Source organism: Gorilla gorilla, chromosome 11 (assembly GCF_029281585.2).
Source record: "Gorilla gorilla gorilla isolate KB3781 chromosome 11, NHGRI_mGorGor1-v2.1_pri, whole genome shotgun sequence".
In the NCBI taxonomy this organism is placed as follows: domain Eukaryota; kingdom Metazoa; phylum Chordata; class Mammalia; order Primates; family Hominidae; genus Gorilla; species Gorilla gorilla.
In genome coordinates this window covers 84,373,617-84,389,181 of record NC_073235.2, presented here as the reverse complement: position 1 = coordinate 84,389,181, position 15,565 = coordinate 84,373,617, and the positions used below count along the sequence as shown (strand labels likewise).

At 35.4% G+C, this 15,565-nt stretch overlaps 1 protein-coding gene across 7 annotated transcripts in view; it reads right to left on the bottom strand.

The window, feature by feature from the left end:
• The window catches only part of ITPRID2 (ITPR interacting domain containing 2), a 39,131-nt gene that overhangs the window by 14,294 nt on the left and 9,272 nt on the right, over window positions 1-15,565 (bottom strand). For all 7 annotated transcript variants that reach the window (XM_019022570.3, XM_019022569.3, XM_031008666.2 and 4 more), the window contains exons 8-11: window positions 14,082-14,782; window positions 6,584-6,656; window positions 2,624-2,712; window positions 132-1,343 (exon numbers count right to left, since the gene is read on the bottom strand). In XM_019022570.3, the coding sequence (XP_018878115.3) occupies window positions 132-1,343; window positions 2,624-2,712; window positions 6,584-6,656; window positions 14,082-14,782 (2,075 nt within the window). The remainder of the gene's footprint in view (window positions 1-131; window positions 1,344-2,623; window positions 2,713-6,583; window positions 6,657-14,081; window positions 14,783-15,565) is intronic.

Below are 15,565 nucleotides of genomic sequence, written 5' to 3'. Positions count from 1 at the left end.
GATTAAGTTTAGACATGTCAGAAAATAAAGCTGAGGTAGTTCATACTTGATGTGCCTTGCTTCTCTGTGAATTAAAAAGTGCTCAGAGCAGTAAAAGAAAAAAGCTAATGAAAATATACTTTTTCTCATACCTGTGAAAGATTCTGCAGTGAGTTTCTAATATCATGTAATACTCTTCGCAACTGCATTTCTATGGATGAAGGAGGATTCACAGAGCACACTCGGTAAGGGTAGGTGGCATGTCTATGTGAGTAAGGACACCCAAAAGGGGAAGCGAAGGCGCTACAAGTAGCCCCTGATATGTTGGGAACACTATGAGTGCTCAGAGTTCTTGTGTGCTCACACAGGGGCCTTTCCTGCCACTCAGAGTGGATGGAATGAAGGGAGCAGGTAGACTGAGACATTGGTGGTGGAGCAAGCCGTGAACAGGTAGGAGTCCTTCCATGATGGCATTCCTCCACCCGCGGCGCCTCACTCTGGGGGGCTTCTTCTTTCTTCACAGATGATGGAGAGATGAAAATGGTCGATTTAACTAAAGATTGACCATCATGTTCCATCACTCGCTTTTCCAATTCCTGCTCCTCTTCAGGTGTGTACTTATAGGTGAAGGAAGGTGGGCTGCATCTGGTCTCTTTTCCTGGAGATAATCGAACATTGACAGAGGACACAACCCTTACTGGGCTCAATAAGGTGGTTGGTAAAGACTGAGACCTTCTTAGAGGATAGCCAGCTTTTGCAAATAAGTACCTTTGTTTTAACAAATCTTTTGATTTTAGCAGGCTACGCCCCATCCTTTGATTAGACAGACTGCAAACCTTCATTTGAGCTCTTTGCAAAGCTGTATTAACTCTGTCCATGGAAGAAGGAGGCCCAGTTGTATTTTCAGAGCTCATATCACTGCATTTAGCTTCAATAGAAGCCAATGATTTCAGAATATGGTGTGTGGTATACTGAGTAAATTCACTTTCACTGCTTTTATCCACATCACTTTCAGCACTTGCTTCCCTCAGTAGCTCTACTGTCTCTGCTGGAAACAAATCCTCTTCCACTTCAGTCATTTCAGTGATATGATCCCCTGGACTACAGGTGGACTGTTTAGTTCCTGGATTCTCAGTGGTGTTGCACTGAGGGAAGTCCTGGCTACCTGATTTTCTTTTGTCTGCAACTGCTGCTGCCTTCTCTAGTCCCTTCTGAAGAGGGACGAGAGACTCCTCCTCTGATTCATTAAAATAAGGCTGGTCTTGTGCTGTTGGTGTGGCAAGGTCTTCACCAAGTGACGTAACTGTTGTCTCACTGTCACAACTATCAGCACTACTCCCCATAGCCTGCAAGGACTCCTGAACCTGTGAAAAGAAAATAGGTGGAAAGATGAAGAATATACGTAAGAAGAGTCACTAACAAAATACCAAACCAACATGGTGCTTCTATAATTTCACTGTTTCCACTGCGGTTGTGGCCCTGCTGTTGCTCAATTGTTTTATTGCTCCTGAGCAGCAACCACATCCCTCCTTCCTCTCACTTTCTCACAAAGATTATTTCAGAACTTCACTGTTTTCCTAAAATTCCCTTTCCAACAACCTCCCCTTTTCCTTTCAATACAACACACTGACTCATAGAGAAAATGGACAAACACTTCCTAACATTCTTCCCCAACATCTAAAAACTTCCTTGTATCTCCCCCAATCATTCCCTCCTTCTCTCCATTCTGAAAGGAAACTCAAAGCGAATCCCTCCAACCTGGGTTCCTGATCATATCCTCTCCAAGACCAAGGTATCTCTCCAGTTTCATCCCGGATTTTTCTAAATCAATTCTTCTCTTACGGTTATTTCCCTTAGCTGAACACCTTCCCCAAGTCATTTCATGTTATTATAAAAAGACAAAAAGACCTCTCACTCTTAAGCTATCATTCATATTTGATAACCAGTCAACATTCCTATCTTTTCTTCCATACCTTCTGAAAGTTTCTCCTCCATCTCCCAGTGTTTCTGTCCACTTAATTACTCTTTCTCAGTGAACTTACATATGCCTCTTGTCTATTTACCCCTTAAATGCTATGTTCCTAAAGGCTCTTTGGGAGTTTTCTCATCCCAATTTTCTTTAGAATTTGCTTAAAAAATGTTTCATATGCTTTTTCTGTGCATTCTGTGTACTCTACGTATAGACTATATGCTTCTTGAGGATAAAGATGTGCCTGTTCTCTGGGTTATCTCACACAACCTAGTGTAAAAATCAGTATAACACTCAGCAAGCTATAGGTCCACAATTAATGTCAGTTATTAAACAGGCAAAACAATTACTGTAAAATACTGAAATATAATGATGGTTAAAAAAATAAGAAAAACAACAGACAAAACAGATTAATGATCACAATAATCTCTGTTTACTGGTGGTCCAAAAATTAAGGGGAAGATAGATATTTTTAAGAACATATTCAGAGAGAAGAATTAATGAAATCTAAAATTTATAGTCAAATGCTTAGACAACATCTACATGCCAGGAGTTTTGTTCTGTCACTTGAAAAATAAAGATTACACAGACTCAATATTAAAATATATAGTAATAGAAAAACCACCTTAAAATGAGGAAGTTAATCATAGTGCCTATTAGAACAGAAAATTTTACCTGAAGATGATTAAGGGATAGGCAGTCTGTAGAATCTTCAGCAAAACCACTGCTATCGGAATGCTGACTTGCAGTACGTAACAAATGATCTATGAATAAAAAAATGTGGCTATAAGAAACAGATGATCTATGAATAAAAAAAGTGGCTATAAGAAATTACTGAGAGCAATATTACTACAGAGATATGATTCCCAGCAGATATAAGATACACAATATTTGACTGCTTCTTAGAAAAATATGCATTACTTATGCAAAATTATGTCTTCAAAGTACAGGAGGTAACTCAAATTCAAACAAAAACTGTATCAGATCTTCTATTAGAATCTCTCGGTATTCGCTCATTAATTAAGCTCTAATTATAATCTATTTTGGTAAATCCAATCAATGTTTTATCCTTGGAGGAAAACTGAAGTAAAAGATGGCTCTGATAAAAACAGAAGTCCCAAAGTAAACCATTTCCATTATGTAAATATGTAAAGATATTTAGGAGGTAAATTTAGAAGCTCATATAGAGAGCATAGTGTGTAAAGATTTCTATTATCTTCCCAATTTAAAAAACACAGTTAGGGCTGGGTGCGGTGGCTCATGCCTGTAATCCCAGCACTTTGGGAGGCTGAGGTGGGCGGATCACGAGGTTAGGAGATCGAGACCATCCTGGCTAACACGGTAAAACCCCGTCTGTACTAAAAATACAAAAAATTAGCCAGGCGTGGTAGCGGGCGCCTGTAGTCCCAGCTACTTGGGAGGCTGAGGCAGGAGAATGGAGTAAACCTGGGAGGTGGAGGTTGCAGTGAGCCAAGATTGCACCACTGCACTCCAGTCTGGGCGACAGAGCAAGACTCCGTCTCAAAAAAAAAAATAAATAAATAAATACAATTAAGGCCAGTAAATTAAATAATCTGAAATGCAAGCATACTTAAATGTCTCTGGTGTTTTATGATGTTTTAAATGATGCAAATGTATAAGGTATGAAACAATTGTTTCATAAAAATTACATAAAACTCAACCAAATAGGTTCAACCACAACATAATATTGTTAATCTTATAAAATCTTTCTGCTTATTTTTCTGCCTCAAAATTCTAATTCCTGGTTAGTATGATCTATAATGTTTTACATAAGTAAAAAGGCCAACTAAGCATAGCAAGTATGTTCACATTCTATCCACACTACAACTACCACAATGGGAGAGACTGTACAGTTCTTACATTCATCAAGGCAGAAGCTTCAAGAGACAGCAAAGTTCTGCAGAACTTCAAAAGCAAAAGGCTAAATAAAGTGTGTTTACCAAAACCATATTCATTTAAGATATGAACCACATAGAAAAAGAGCCAGATAATATAATTAAATGAAATTTAAAATCTATTAAAGTCAACTTGGTTTGAAAAATACCCCACTATAGACTCAGTTTCCACGGAATACATTTTTCCCATTAAAAATTTAGAATAATTTTGTAATATCATTTTGATAGTAACAAGACTGCAAAATGAAATATAAGGAATTATTCCATATCCTTGATAAGCCTAGGTAAATTGGAATACTTGTGAAACTGAACTGCAATAAGCTGTTACCACCAGTACTGATAAGGCATTATATTCTTGGTAAAATGATTAACATCTTATGCTATAGCAGTTATCACTATAATTATGTATTTTCATATCTTTAAACTAGATTGTGAGCCTTTTGAAGGCAGAAACTATTCTTCTTTGTATCCCAGTACCTAGAATAAGCTGACAATAAATGTTTGCTGACCTCAATCAATGATACCTATTTCCTTAAAGCAACAAAAGAATAATGCAGTCATTTAAATGATTTAGAAGTGAAACTGTCTATCTGGCTAGGCAAGGGCAGGTGCCTGAGAGTGCAGGGAAGACAGAGTGAGCAGCTCTGACTGGTTCTCTCTGCTAAGGTACGTTTTATCTGCAAGAGAGTACAGTCTGCCAAGTTCACCTCACAGTTGCTAAGCCCTGTCTAAGTACACAGTTTAGGTCATAATGCACGTAGACTGCTTAGACTTCAGCACAGGTTTGGGGCAATGGGTAAAACAAGGAGGCCTGGGTTCAAGTTCTTGCTGTGTTTCTGGTCATAAGCAATAGCTTCTCTCCTCTGCAAAACGAGATAATAATAATTCTTCTATCTATCTCACAGGGCTACTTCAGAAACTAAGTAGAATGTAGAGGAAACTATTTTGTAAACCATAAATCACAATCTAGGTTCTTTAGTCAGACATTTCTGTTTCCAAAAACACAGTTCTCAACAGAAAAAGATGGAACTATAAAAAAGGATTAGATCTCTGTCCTGAAGATACAATATATGATTTCTAATTAAAAACTAGGAAGTTAGAGGAAACATTAAAGTGAGAAAAAAATCTGGAAACTTTGTCTAGTATCATCATAAAGAAACCAAACAACTGTCTATCTATTCTCTGCTAGACTAAAGAAAATATTGTATGTCTTCTTTAATAAGAAAAATGTTGAACTTTTCTCAACATAACTACCAAATGCTAACTTGTAACAAACATTAAGTCACTAAACCTCTCTGGGCTTCAGTATGTAAATCTTGGACTGGATTTGAGATTAAGATAATTTTGATTTCAAAAGTCCTATTATCAAACTGCTATATGCATTTTTCCTAAACTTTTGAAGTAAATATATTACCAGTGTTTCTAACTCTGCAGTTATGATCAATCTAAGATACTTACATAGGATATAGGATACTTTTCAAAATGATGAAAACACTATGTTGTTCTCTCTTCTCGCTCATGCACACAGACACACGAACCATTTTACTGTTAATTTATAAAAATCTGACTAAGAAAAGGAAAAAACCCAGATATGAATATAAACCACATCTAATCATTCCTACCACAGGGATCTTGCTCTTAAAACACCTTAAAGTAATTTTATTGTTTTCTTATCCTCCTTTTAATGCATGGCAAGCTGCTTTTTCCAATGTATCCCCTGTCTACCTATCTAAAGCAAACACTTCTTGATGACCATGAACTCAGCTCAGAAACACATACATAAATTTATGAACTTACAAGGGGAAGAAAATTAAATAGTAAAGTTCATTTTGAGTCTAACCAGAGCTACAGTGACCGAGTGAGAGTGAAGCTCTTGTTTCTTAATACCATATTGCAATAAAAGAAAAAAATTTATGCAAATTGTCTCCTGTGAAGTAATTTCAGAGATCAGGAGACAACAAACATGTAATTTCCTATTCTAGGAACATACATATGAATCTTCGTTTAAAAAAAAAGCAGGGTGGTTCAGCATGTGTAAAGTTTCAAAAATAAACAGTCCTACCTTCAGTGGTCATTTTCACTTCTTCCTCTTTCCCTTTCTCTAAAGCTCAAAAGTTTTGTAAATCCAAAGATCACACATTTTTGTTGTTGTTGTTGTTGCAAGTTAAAAGTGAAAGGAATGGATTCAAAGGTTCTTTGGTCAATAATTAATAATTTAAGAGAGGAACAGTATCTACAACCACTCACCTTCGACCCATAGTTTGAATTTAACTAGCTTTAACTATTGCTAAAAAATTGGTGGGTTTTGCTAGAGGAATATTCATGTGTTATACCTAGGAGCTATATTTATATAGTGAAACACCAAAGATAGATAATACCAGTATATTTTTCAGTCATAACAATGTAAAAGGTAGTCCTAATCCATTGCTCTATCACTTCCCAACTAGCTGTTATGCAATAGTGTAAAACACTTACAGCACACAAAATTGTGTAATGAGGTCATTCCAGAATAAGCAAACTAATTAGCAAACTAATTTTTAAAAAGTCTTTTAAAAAATACAAAAAAGTTCTACAAACAATAGTGAATCATGCCTACCTGTGTGTGTTCTTTACCTTTTCACACTCATAAATACTACAAATACTGATACATAAAACCCCTTTTCCAAATCAACTAATATTTGATAATGTGCTCAGAACTAGTGGATACCGGTCCACTTACCTCTTTTCGACTTCGTAAGACCTAGCTGGTACGTGGCTGGAACATGAGGAGCTTCTCCCTCCGTACTTTGAACCTTAAGAAGAGTTTTAAGTAGTCAAAACCAAATGAATCTAAGGCAAACAAGTATAACTTCTCGAATAACCATCTATTAAACAAATCAACCTAACTCAAGTGCACCAAAACATTATATATATATTCAAACTTTAAGAAATCTGACCTCAAAATTATTAGAATGCTCCACAACTAAATTTTCTGATCTATTTTCCAGTTAACAACAGCACTCAAGTTTGCAGCAAAGAAAAATAACTGATGGAAATTAGTGCATCAGACGTGCACTAGCTTCCATCATTTTACCCTGTAACGGTTACTTCTTAAAATAGTAAAGAACATCGTAGTCAAGTGTGCAAACTAGCCCAACATATGGGTTTTCAACCTTGAATAAATTTTAATAACTGCTTCATTCAAAAAAAATGTTGCTATTATATGAAAAACAGATCCATAAAGAAAAGTTCTCTAAACTTTAAACTTCAAAGTAGGGTAAATCCCAGGAGAAACACTAATACACTCACTACAGCACATTACGACCAACACACAGTTGAGGTAATTATAAGTCTCGCATCTTTGAAAATAGAACACAGTGCTACCACTGCAGAATTTCTAAATTCCCCCAAACTTTCAGGTATCAAAAATTGCTCATGTGTAAGACTGCTTTGTCCTGAAATTCTTTCAAGACATAACTTGGGAGCTGTATGTGGAAAAGCAGGTTTCATTACAGAACTAAAATAATGAAAGATATTAACCATAAATCTTCCCTGAAAACACTGTTCAAAGAACATATCAAACTTAGCTGTCTTTTTGTGTTTATTTTTCTATCTGCACAAGTACATAATTTAGAAATTTTCAGATTCCTAAATCACCACCTCCACCCCACAAACACTCTGTCTATTCTAACATAATTAACTCTATGTCAACATTAAATACATAGGGAATGGGCAAGATGCACAGTAATTTGTTACTTTACTCTGTAATGATTGGTTCTTAAATCATAAAGAACATCCTAGTAAAGTGTGGTACCTAGCTGAACATATGGGTTTTCAACCTTGAAAAAAAAAATCAAAGCGCTAATAGTTAACACATTTTAGGGAAAACTCTGGTAGTTTTTAGTTATGAAGCTATTCAAGAATAAGAAATATTCCAAACGAATAAGAGTGAAATAACCAACATTTTTAAAAGCCCAAAGGTTAAAGATAGTATTACCCAATTTAAAATTTGCTCTAATTTGTGATTTCTTTGCTCTATATAGCTCCATTAACCCAAGTTTATGAATCTTTTGAAAACTGAAAGCACACTGCTCATGCAAAACCATCACCTGTAGATCAGATATATAAAAAGATTTTACTATTCTTTGTTATCTTGTTAAAATTAGAATAATTCTTCAAAGCAGCAGATACATGTTCAACAGGAAAACCATTGTCTTGTATGCAAGGGAACAATGTGCGTTTTCTTTTTATATTCAACAAAATGTCTATTATTAGCTTCTATTCAGGCTCGGTCTACTTCAAGTAACTTTCTGTAAAGTAAATATCAACCAGATCAAAAAATTATAATAGAATTCCAATGCCTCTGCATTTATGTTCTAGGAATACTGGCTCAGGCACAGCATTAATATACCAAATCTCTCACTGTCATATTTTTTTAAAATTTAATCTATTTATTTATTTTGAGACTGGGTTATGAGACTGGGTAATTTTTGTATTTTTGGTAGAGGTGGGGTTTCACCATGTTGCCCAGGCTGGGGTCTCAAACTCCTGGGCTCAAGCGATCCACCTGCCACAGCCTTCCAAGTGCTGGGATTAAAGGTATGAGCCACTGCACCTGGCTGCTCACCTTTAAACACAGAATTATCACATATTCTATTTCCTTAGACTTATGAAATTAATCACAAAATAACATGACTTTAATAAACACATATCATCAGCGTTCTATTCTTCAAGATGCTACTCAATGGCAAAAACAAATCTACTCTCTCCTTTTACTACAAACTCCATAATTAATTGCAAGGAAGGAGCACTTCAAAAAGCTGAGACAGTCACATTTTACTAATAAAACTAAAGTCGGGATTCTTCTTGTTTACTCAGCAAAATCAGAGTACCCACTTGCTGAAGAGAGAAACATACATGCTAGTGATAATGGGTGAATTTCTTATTTTATTATTGGTCACAATTGTGCAAAAGAAGGCAGTCAAATTTGAGATGGGGTACACCACAGAGAATTATGAAGCAAATATAGAACATAGAATTTAGATTTATGTGACAAGATTTTCCCTATTCAGTGGTTTCGAATGCTCCATAGAATTCTGGTCATTTGCTATAAGCAGCCTTTCATAATTAACAAGAATAGCCAAATAAAACTGCATTAGAATGATGAGTAATGGGTGTTCATGACATTATTTTCTCTAATCTTCAGGTAAGTTTGAAACTTTTCATAATAAAACCGTTTCATAACATAAAAAAAAAAACCACTAAACCAAAGTGATAAAATTGCGTGGTCTCAATGTTTTGGGATTTAAAGATGAAAAACAGCTTTAGAATAACCCACACATTTGGGTTACTTCATTTAAAAAAGTTTTCATGAAACAATGACTGTATCTTTCCAAATCAATGTTCTGCTAAAATGACAGGCACTCACTTTGGTTTCTTTCTCTTGTTTAAAAAATGTACTTTTTGTTTCAGTGAACCACTTTGGTTTCTTAACAGCTGTCATGTTTACCTTGACTAAGAGGGATCTTCTAAGCACAATACTACTGTATTGTACTGCACAGGACAGCAATACATGGATGTTCTAACTCAAATAACCCTTCTTCTAAAGTTTAAAAAGAGACTGTATAGCTGTCATCATTGAATAAACATTGTATATCAAAATGGTTTTCAAAGAAAATCAAAACTAGAGCTTTAGAAATTACAATTCTGTCTAATTTTTAATGACAGCTCAAAAAAATGTCAGAGGAAATCATTCTTTTTCCAAAGTAGTAGCATGGTGCTGTGCATCAGATGATTAGTTCTTGTACAATGCCTGACCATACCAACATATCTGACCTTTAGCAAGTTGTATAGTATAGTCACAAGTAACGTGAATTCAAGTCTTATTCATGCCACTTACTGGCTAACGGCCTCTGACAATTATCTGCGATAAATATCCATATTTTTTTTTCTTTTTATTTTATTTTTTTGAAACAAGGTCTCGTTCTGTTGCCCAGGCTGGAGTGCAGTGGTGGAATCATGGCTCACTGCAGCCTCAACTGCCTGGGCTCAAGTGATTCTCCCACCTCAGCCTTTGGAGAAGTGGGACTACAGACATGCACCACCATGCACAGCTAATTTTAAAACTATTTGTAGAGACAAGTCATGCTATGTTGTCCAGGCTGGTCTCTAACTTCTGGGCTCAAGTGATCCTCCTGCCTCAGCCTCCACACAGTGCTGGGATTACAGGTGTGAATCACCATGCTCAGCCTCAAAATTAAAATTAACAGCAAAATTAAAATTAAAATTTCTACCTCACAGGTCCTTGGGGTGATCAAATGTAACTGTAAGTCAAAGTACTTTCAAACAGTAAAGTAGTAAGAATGTACAACAGGAGCTCCTCCTCTGCCATCCTCTACTGACACCCGCTGTGCTCCTTCCCCCTGTGAAGCACTGATATCAAAAGGAATATTATAGCCCTCAGGAAGATGGTGAAGAACCACTGCTATAAAACAATATCAAATGAGGGAGGGGATGCCTCCTCATTTGTAAAGGGAAGAAACTAGAAAATGAATAAAGTATCTCTTTCCGTACTAGTTTATGATTCTATAAATTACTTGCAAATGTTTATCTTAAATACTATCGAGTTTTACACATACACACAAAAATATCATTTACTTTTACTGTCAGGTAAATTTTTAATAAAAATTAACTAAGGTCTTTCAGGTAAATATCAAATAACAAAACAGTGGTTAATTGGGCTTTAGAGTAGCAGATATCTGTGCATGTCATATGTTAGAGTTCATATTCCAGGGCAGGCTTATCTTCAAAACATACACAGTTACATTTAAAAGGCCAAAGGAACAACTTAATTATCTGTCAAATATCTGACTGATGTGGGATTATTTTAACTCAGACCAATAAACATAGAAAAATCCTAAAACTTAACAGCTAAAAATGAGTAGTCAAATACATTAGTTAAATCAATAATTAGTATGAAGACAGGATTAGAAACAGTTACTAACACATCAATAGCTTAAAAAAGATTATGTGTATATCCAATAATGGTTATATTTAAATAAAAATTCATTTATAGGTCAAGAAGACCACACAGTCAACTTCTTACAGAAATGCTGAGATAAAAGTTCTCCTTCTTAAGTTTTTCCTTTACATCTAAAAGATGAACATCTGCTTGAGAAGGATCATTTTGGTTTAACTTGTGAATCATTCACACTACTAATCTACGGCTTCAGAGAGTTACCATGACGTATTCAAAATAAGCCATTCAAGAAGAACACAAGAATTAACGAAGCAAGTCATTTGTAAGAATTAGAAATTCACGAATAGGATTTAATAACTTTTTATAAATAGTTATAGGCTGGGTGCGGTGGCTCACACCTGTAATCCCAGCATTTTGGGAGGCCGAGGTGGTCAGATCACGAGGTCAGGAGTTTGAGACCAGCCTGGCCAACGTAGTGAAACCCCATCTCTACTAAAAATACAAAAAATTAGCTGGCTGTGGTGGTATGTGCCTGTAATCCCAGCTACTCAGGAAGCTGAGGCAGGAGAATCACATGAACCCAGGAGGCAGACGTTGCAATTAGCCAAGATTGCACCACTGCAATCCCGGGTGACAATGCGAGACTCCGTTTCAAAAAAAAAAAGAAAAAAAGAAAAAAAGAAACATCGTTATAAACATTCATAACTATTTTAAACAGTCTACAAGACACTTTATAAGGCAAGTTGACTTTTAACTGAAAGTCTCTGTCCTTTTCTTTTTCTAACATAAGAAATAGACACTTCATTGTACCAGGCCAGGATCAGTCTCATCATCTATTTAGCTCTCTTTACATTTAAGTATTTTGTCTCTTTGCTTCTGGTGACTGTGGGATCTTACCTCCTGTCTCAGATGGATTAGGCAGCTTCATGCAGTCAACATATCTGCAACATTTTCTCCTTCCTAGCTTCCTAAAGCAGCTCATGCTCAGATAATGTTTCTGAGAACTGATTTACTGAGACAGAGGGAGCTCTAACTTATATTTACTCATGGTTTTCACAAGAAGAAAATTCCCAGCAAGAATCAAACCTCATGGAAAGAGGTCCAAAAGAAAAATAGCAACAAACTACACTGAATAGGATCTAAAAGTCAGTTTCAATAAGATTGTTCTCTTCATTTGTCAATATGATTCAAGTGTTTGGGAGAAGAGGAAATTAAAGTTAACACATTATTTCCTTTCTTTATCCATTGTTCTACAAGCTCTCTTTAATGTTCCCTTAGGGATGAAAACACAATTCCAGGAGGTTTTTATCCATATTTTAAATATATCTGAAGATACATTATTTTCTTTAAAATTCCCCATATTTACAATGTAGCTGTGGTCGACCATAAATTCATTTAAAAAAAAATCTCCCATTATTCTTCCACCAATGCATGTAATCTTGTACTTCAAAAAAATGTTCAAGTCAATGCCACATTACTTTCTTCATTAACCTTTTTTGCCAGTAGAGGGGGCAAAAAACCCCCAGACTATCATTAAAGGTTAACTTGCCACAAAAGTACATCTAGCACTTTATAAGTGTTTAAAAAACCTTTTGTGTATGGCATCTTAAAAAATTTTAAAAACTACAGCTTAGAATTCAGGAATTTTAGAAATTAAAAATAAACTTCCTTGACTTCTTTGAAGAGTGACTTACTTGAAAATATGAGTGTTGTTCATTCGGAGTCGCCAATATCAGATTTGCAATTACCTAACATAATTTGTTTAGATCTTTATGCTCTGCTATTGTATTAAACAAGGAAATTAACTGCCATATCTAATTGTCATAGAAGAGGCCCTAATGGTAGGCAAAAATTTACACTTCAATTATGAGTGCTGGAACAAGTTTAGACCAAAACAAAGTCAAAAAGTTATCAGAGTGAAATAGAACAGAGGTTTTAATGTAGTCATCACAGTCATCTTCCATACTCATTACGATGAGAAATAAATTATACCAGGAGGTAAAAAGATAGAAGAAATATAAATATATACAAAGAAATAAAAGAAAAAAAGCTCAAAATGTAAAATATTCCAAGGTGCTGCTCCTACTCCCTTTTTATTTTACTATTCAGTTGTAATTAAAGTATTAACAGACCACAAAAAAGGCAAAAATCTGTATCAGCAACTGAAATTTTACAATAAATGAAAAATCTTCACTAATGTGAGGGAGGGAGGGAGAGAGAGAGACACTCACCTAAGAGAACATTTATGAGCTGAATCAATTATTTCATTTTCTAATTCCCTAAAATAATGGTGTGTGATGTTAAAACTACTGTGAACTATTACTAAAACGCATCTAATGTAATAAATTACAAAAGACAAATTGCGCATTATATAATTTATAGCCACAACTCTTCATCAGCATACATATGCCTCAGTTTCCTCATGTATAAAATGAGACCACTACTATGTGCCTCACAGACTGCAATGAAGTACTTCAAGAGCCAAGAACAGTGCCCAGCACAGGGTAGATGCTTGGTAAACATCAGTTTTCCTGCCCCAAGCTATTCAGCTCCTACTATTCAGAAGCAGTTTTAGCTGAACCTCATTCAAAATACTTATCTTTTATCTTTTCCAATTAAAAATTTATGTTAACTATCAGGTATATTACTGGACACAAATAACAAGTAACCAGACATTGGTCTTTTGGGCTTGCAGAAACCCTATTCAGTGGCCTTTCAAACCTGCTTATTCTAGGGTCCCTATCCTCCCCATGCAGGTACGTAATATCTTCATGTTCTTTCCAGTCATAAAACAAGAACTATCCCCAAAGCCTTCTTCACATATCCTTACCGCTGAGATATGTTAAGAAAAGCTTGCCCATAGGCATACAGTCATTCAGTGGCAGACAAAACTCAAAGCCCCGTTTGATTTCAAAGCCTGTGTTTCTAACTATTATGCAATATTGCTTTGAATTTAAATATACTCTCTCAGGGCTTTCTTGAGCATCAAAATCTTACCCTTGAGAGAGAAAAGAGGGTTAAGGTTCAAATATCAACTAGTGGATAAAGATCTGGAGGAGCTACTGAACTGTCCCATTACCTTGACATCACATAATCCTGAGACCAATTCTTGGTTTGTGAAACATAAACCTGGAAAGTCAAAATTAGAATCAATTTTTCTAGTATAAATCTATTGGCTACCTCTCATTTTATAAGCATTTTTGGTACTTTTTTTTCCTAGTCTGCAACTTGAAACCAGTCTCAGTAATTTTTTACTTACCTCTTCCATTTCGAAGGAGTCCTTCTGCTGTGTCATTATATTTCTTATGGATGGTATTGTCAGTGGTGCACAAGGCTCTTTTTCAGGTGTGGATATATGGACACTTTTCAGCTCACTGCTATTTTCCAGCTCACTGTGGCTGGGTATGTTGAAATCACTATCTAATTTGGATTCTACAATACCAGATTCCTCACCCAGTTTACTCTCATGACTTTGAGTTTCTTTACTTTGTTCATTTTCAGTTCCTTGGTTAAAATTACTATTTGCTTCATCAGAAATTCTATCACTATCAGCATTCTCCGTAACAGTTGCTGAACTACCAGAGACTTCTTCTTTAACTGTAGCCAACATAGAAGATGACTCTTTCTTCTTCATAATTTTCTGAGACTTTTGATCGTTTTTATTGCCACTTTCTTCAATCACTGAAACATTTAGAATCTTTCCTTTTTCAGCTGATGGAGAAGGACTACTACTTTCTCCTTTCTCTGTTTTATCAACACATAAATTCAGTTTTGAGAGTGTTTTCATTAAACGATTTGCAGTGTTACTTCGAGTTAAAGGTGGAGGTGAGTCTGTCTCCTTGTTAGAGGTCACTGAGGACATACTTCCAATTCTCTGCAGGGGAGTCCCGGAGACTTGAGAATATAAAGAAGAAAATGCATTGGCCACAGTAGTAAGCACTTCAATTTGACGAAAACGGCCTACCAAAAGAAACAATATTAATGATATGTTTATATTTATATATATACATACACATATATTAAATGAATATTATTGTTTAGAATTCCAAAAACTATGCTTAGATCACAAAGATTATAAAACCCTATTTTTTCCTAACACTTAAACCTTCTCTACATTCACTGGGTGGGAAGAAGGAGCAAGATTTTTACTCTAAGCACTAGAATTTGTATTTTTAAAAAATCAGAAATAAGCACAAAGCATAATGGCAACACTGAATAAAACAGAAAGAACTAGCTATTGAATCTACAGTTGTGATTCTATTCTGAAGTCTTGAACTCCATTAAGACTCTTTCAAAATTCTCCTAAGAAAATGCATGTAAGCATATATTTTACACCTAATTTGCAGGGGGAGGGATTTATTGATCTCTTAAAACTGATCCATGAACTACGCAGGATTGGAATCCTATTTTTGGAATCTTTGGCTAACAGAAAGAAAACAAGCAAAGATATGAGTGAAACTGATCAAATTAGCCAGACTAGTTCCTGAAATAGACTGACTTCATTTAAGATTAACAAGGCTCCTCTCCTACTTCTTTTCTTCTTGAATAAAAGCAATCTGTAGACAACAATAAGGTTCTGCAAATAAGTTATGGTAGCACTTAAGTCAGGAATTGGGGAGAAGGGGAAAAATAGGCAAATTAACCACTATAAATGGAGTAATAAAATAGCTTAATTTTAATTTTAACATGTAAAAATGGCTTTTGTGTTAATCAATCTCTTTACTTTCCAGTACTATTCCTGAA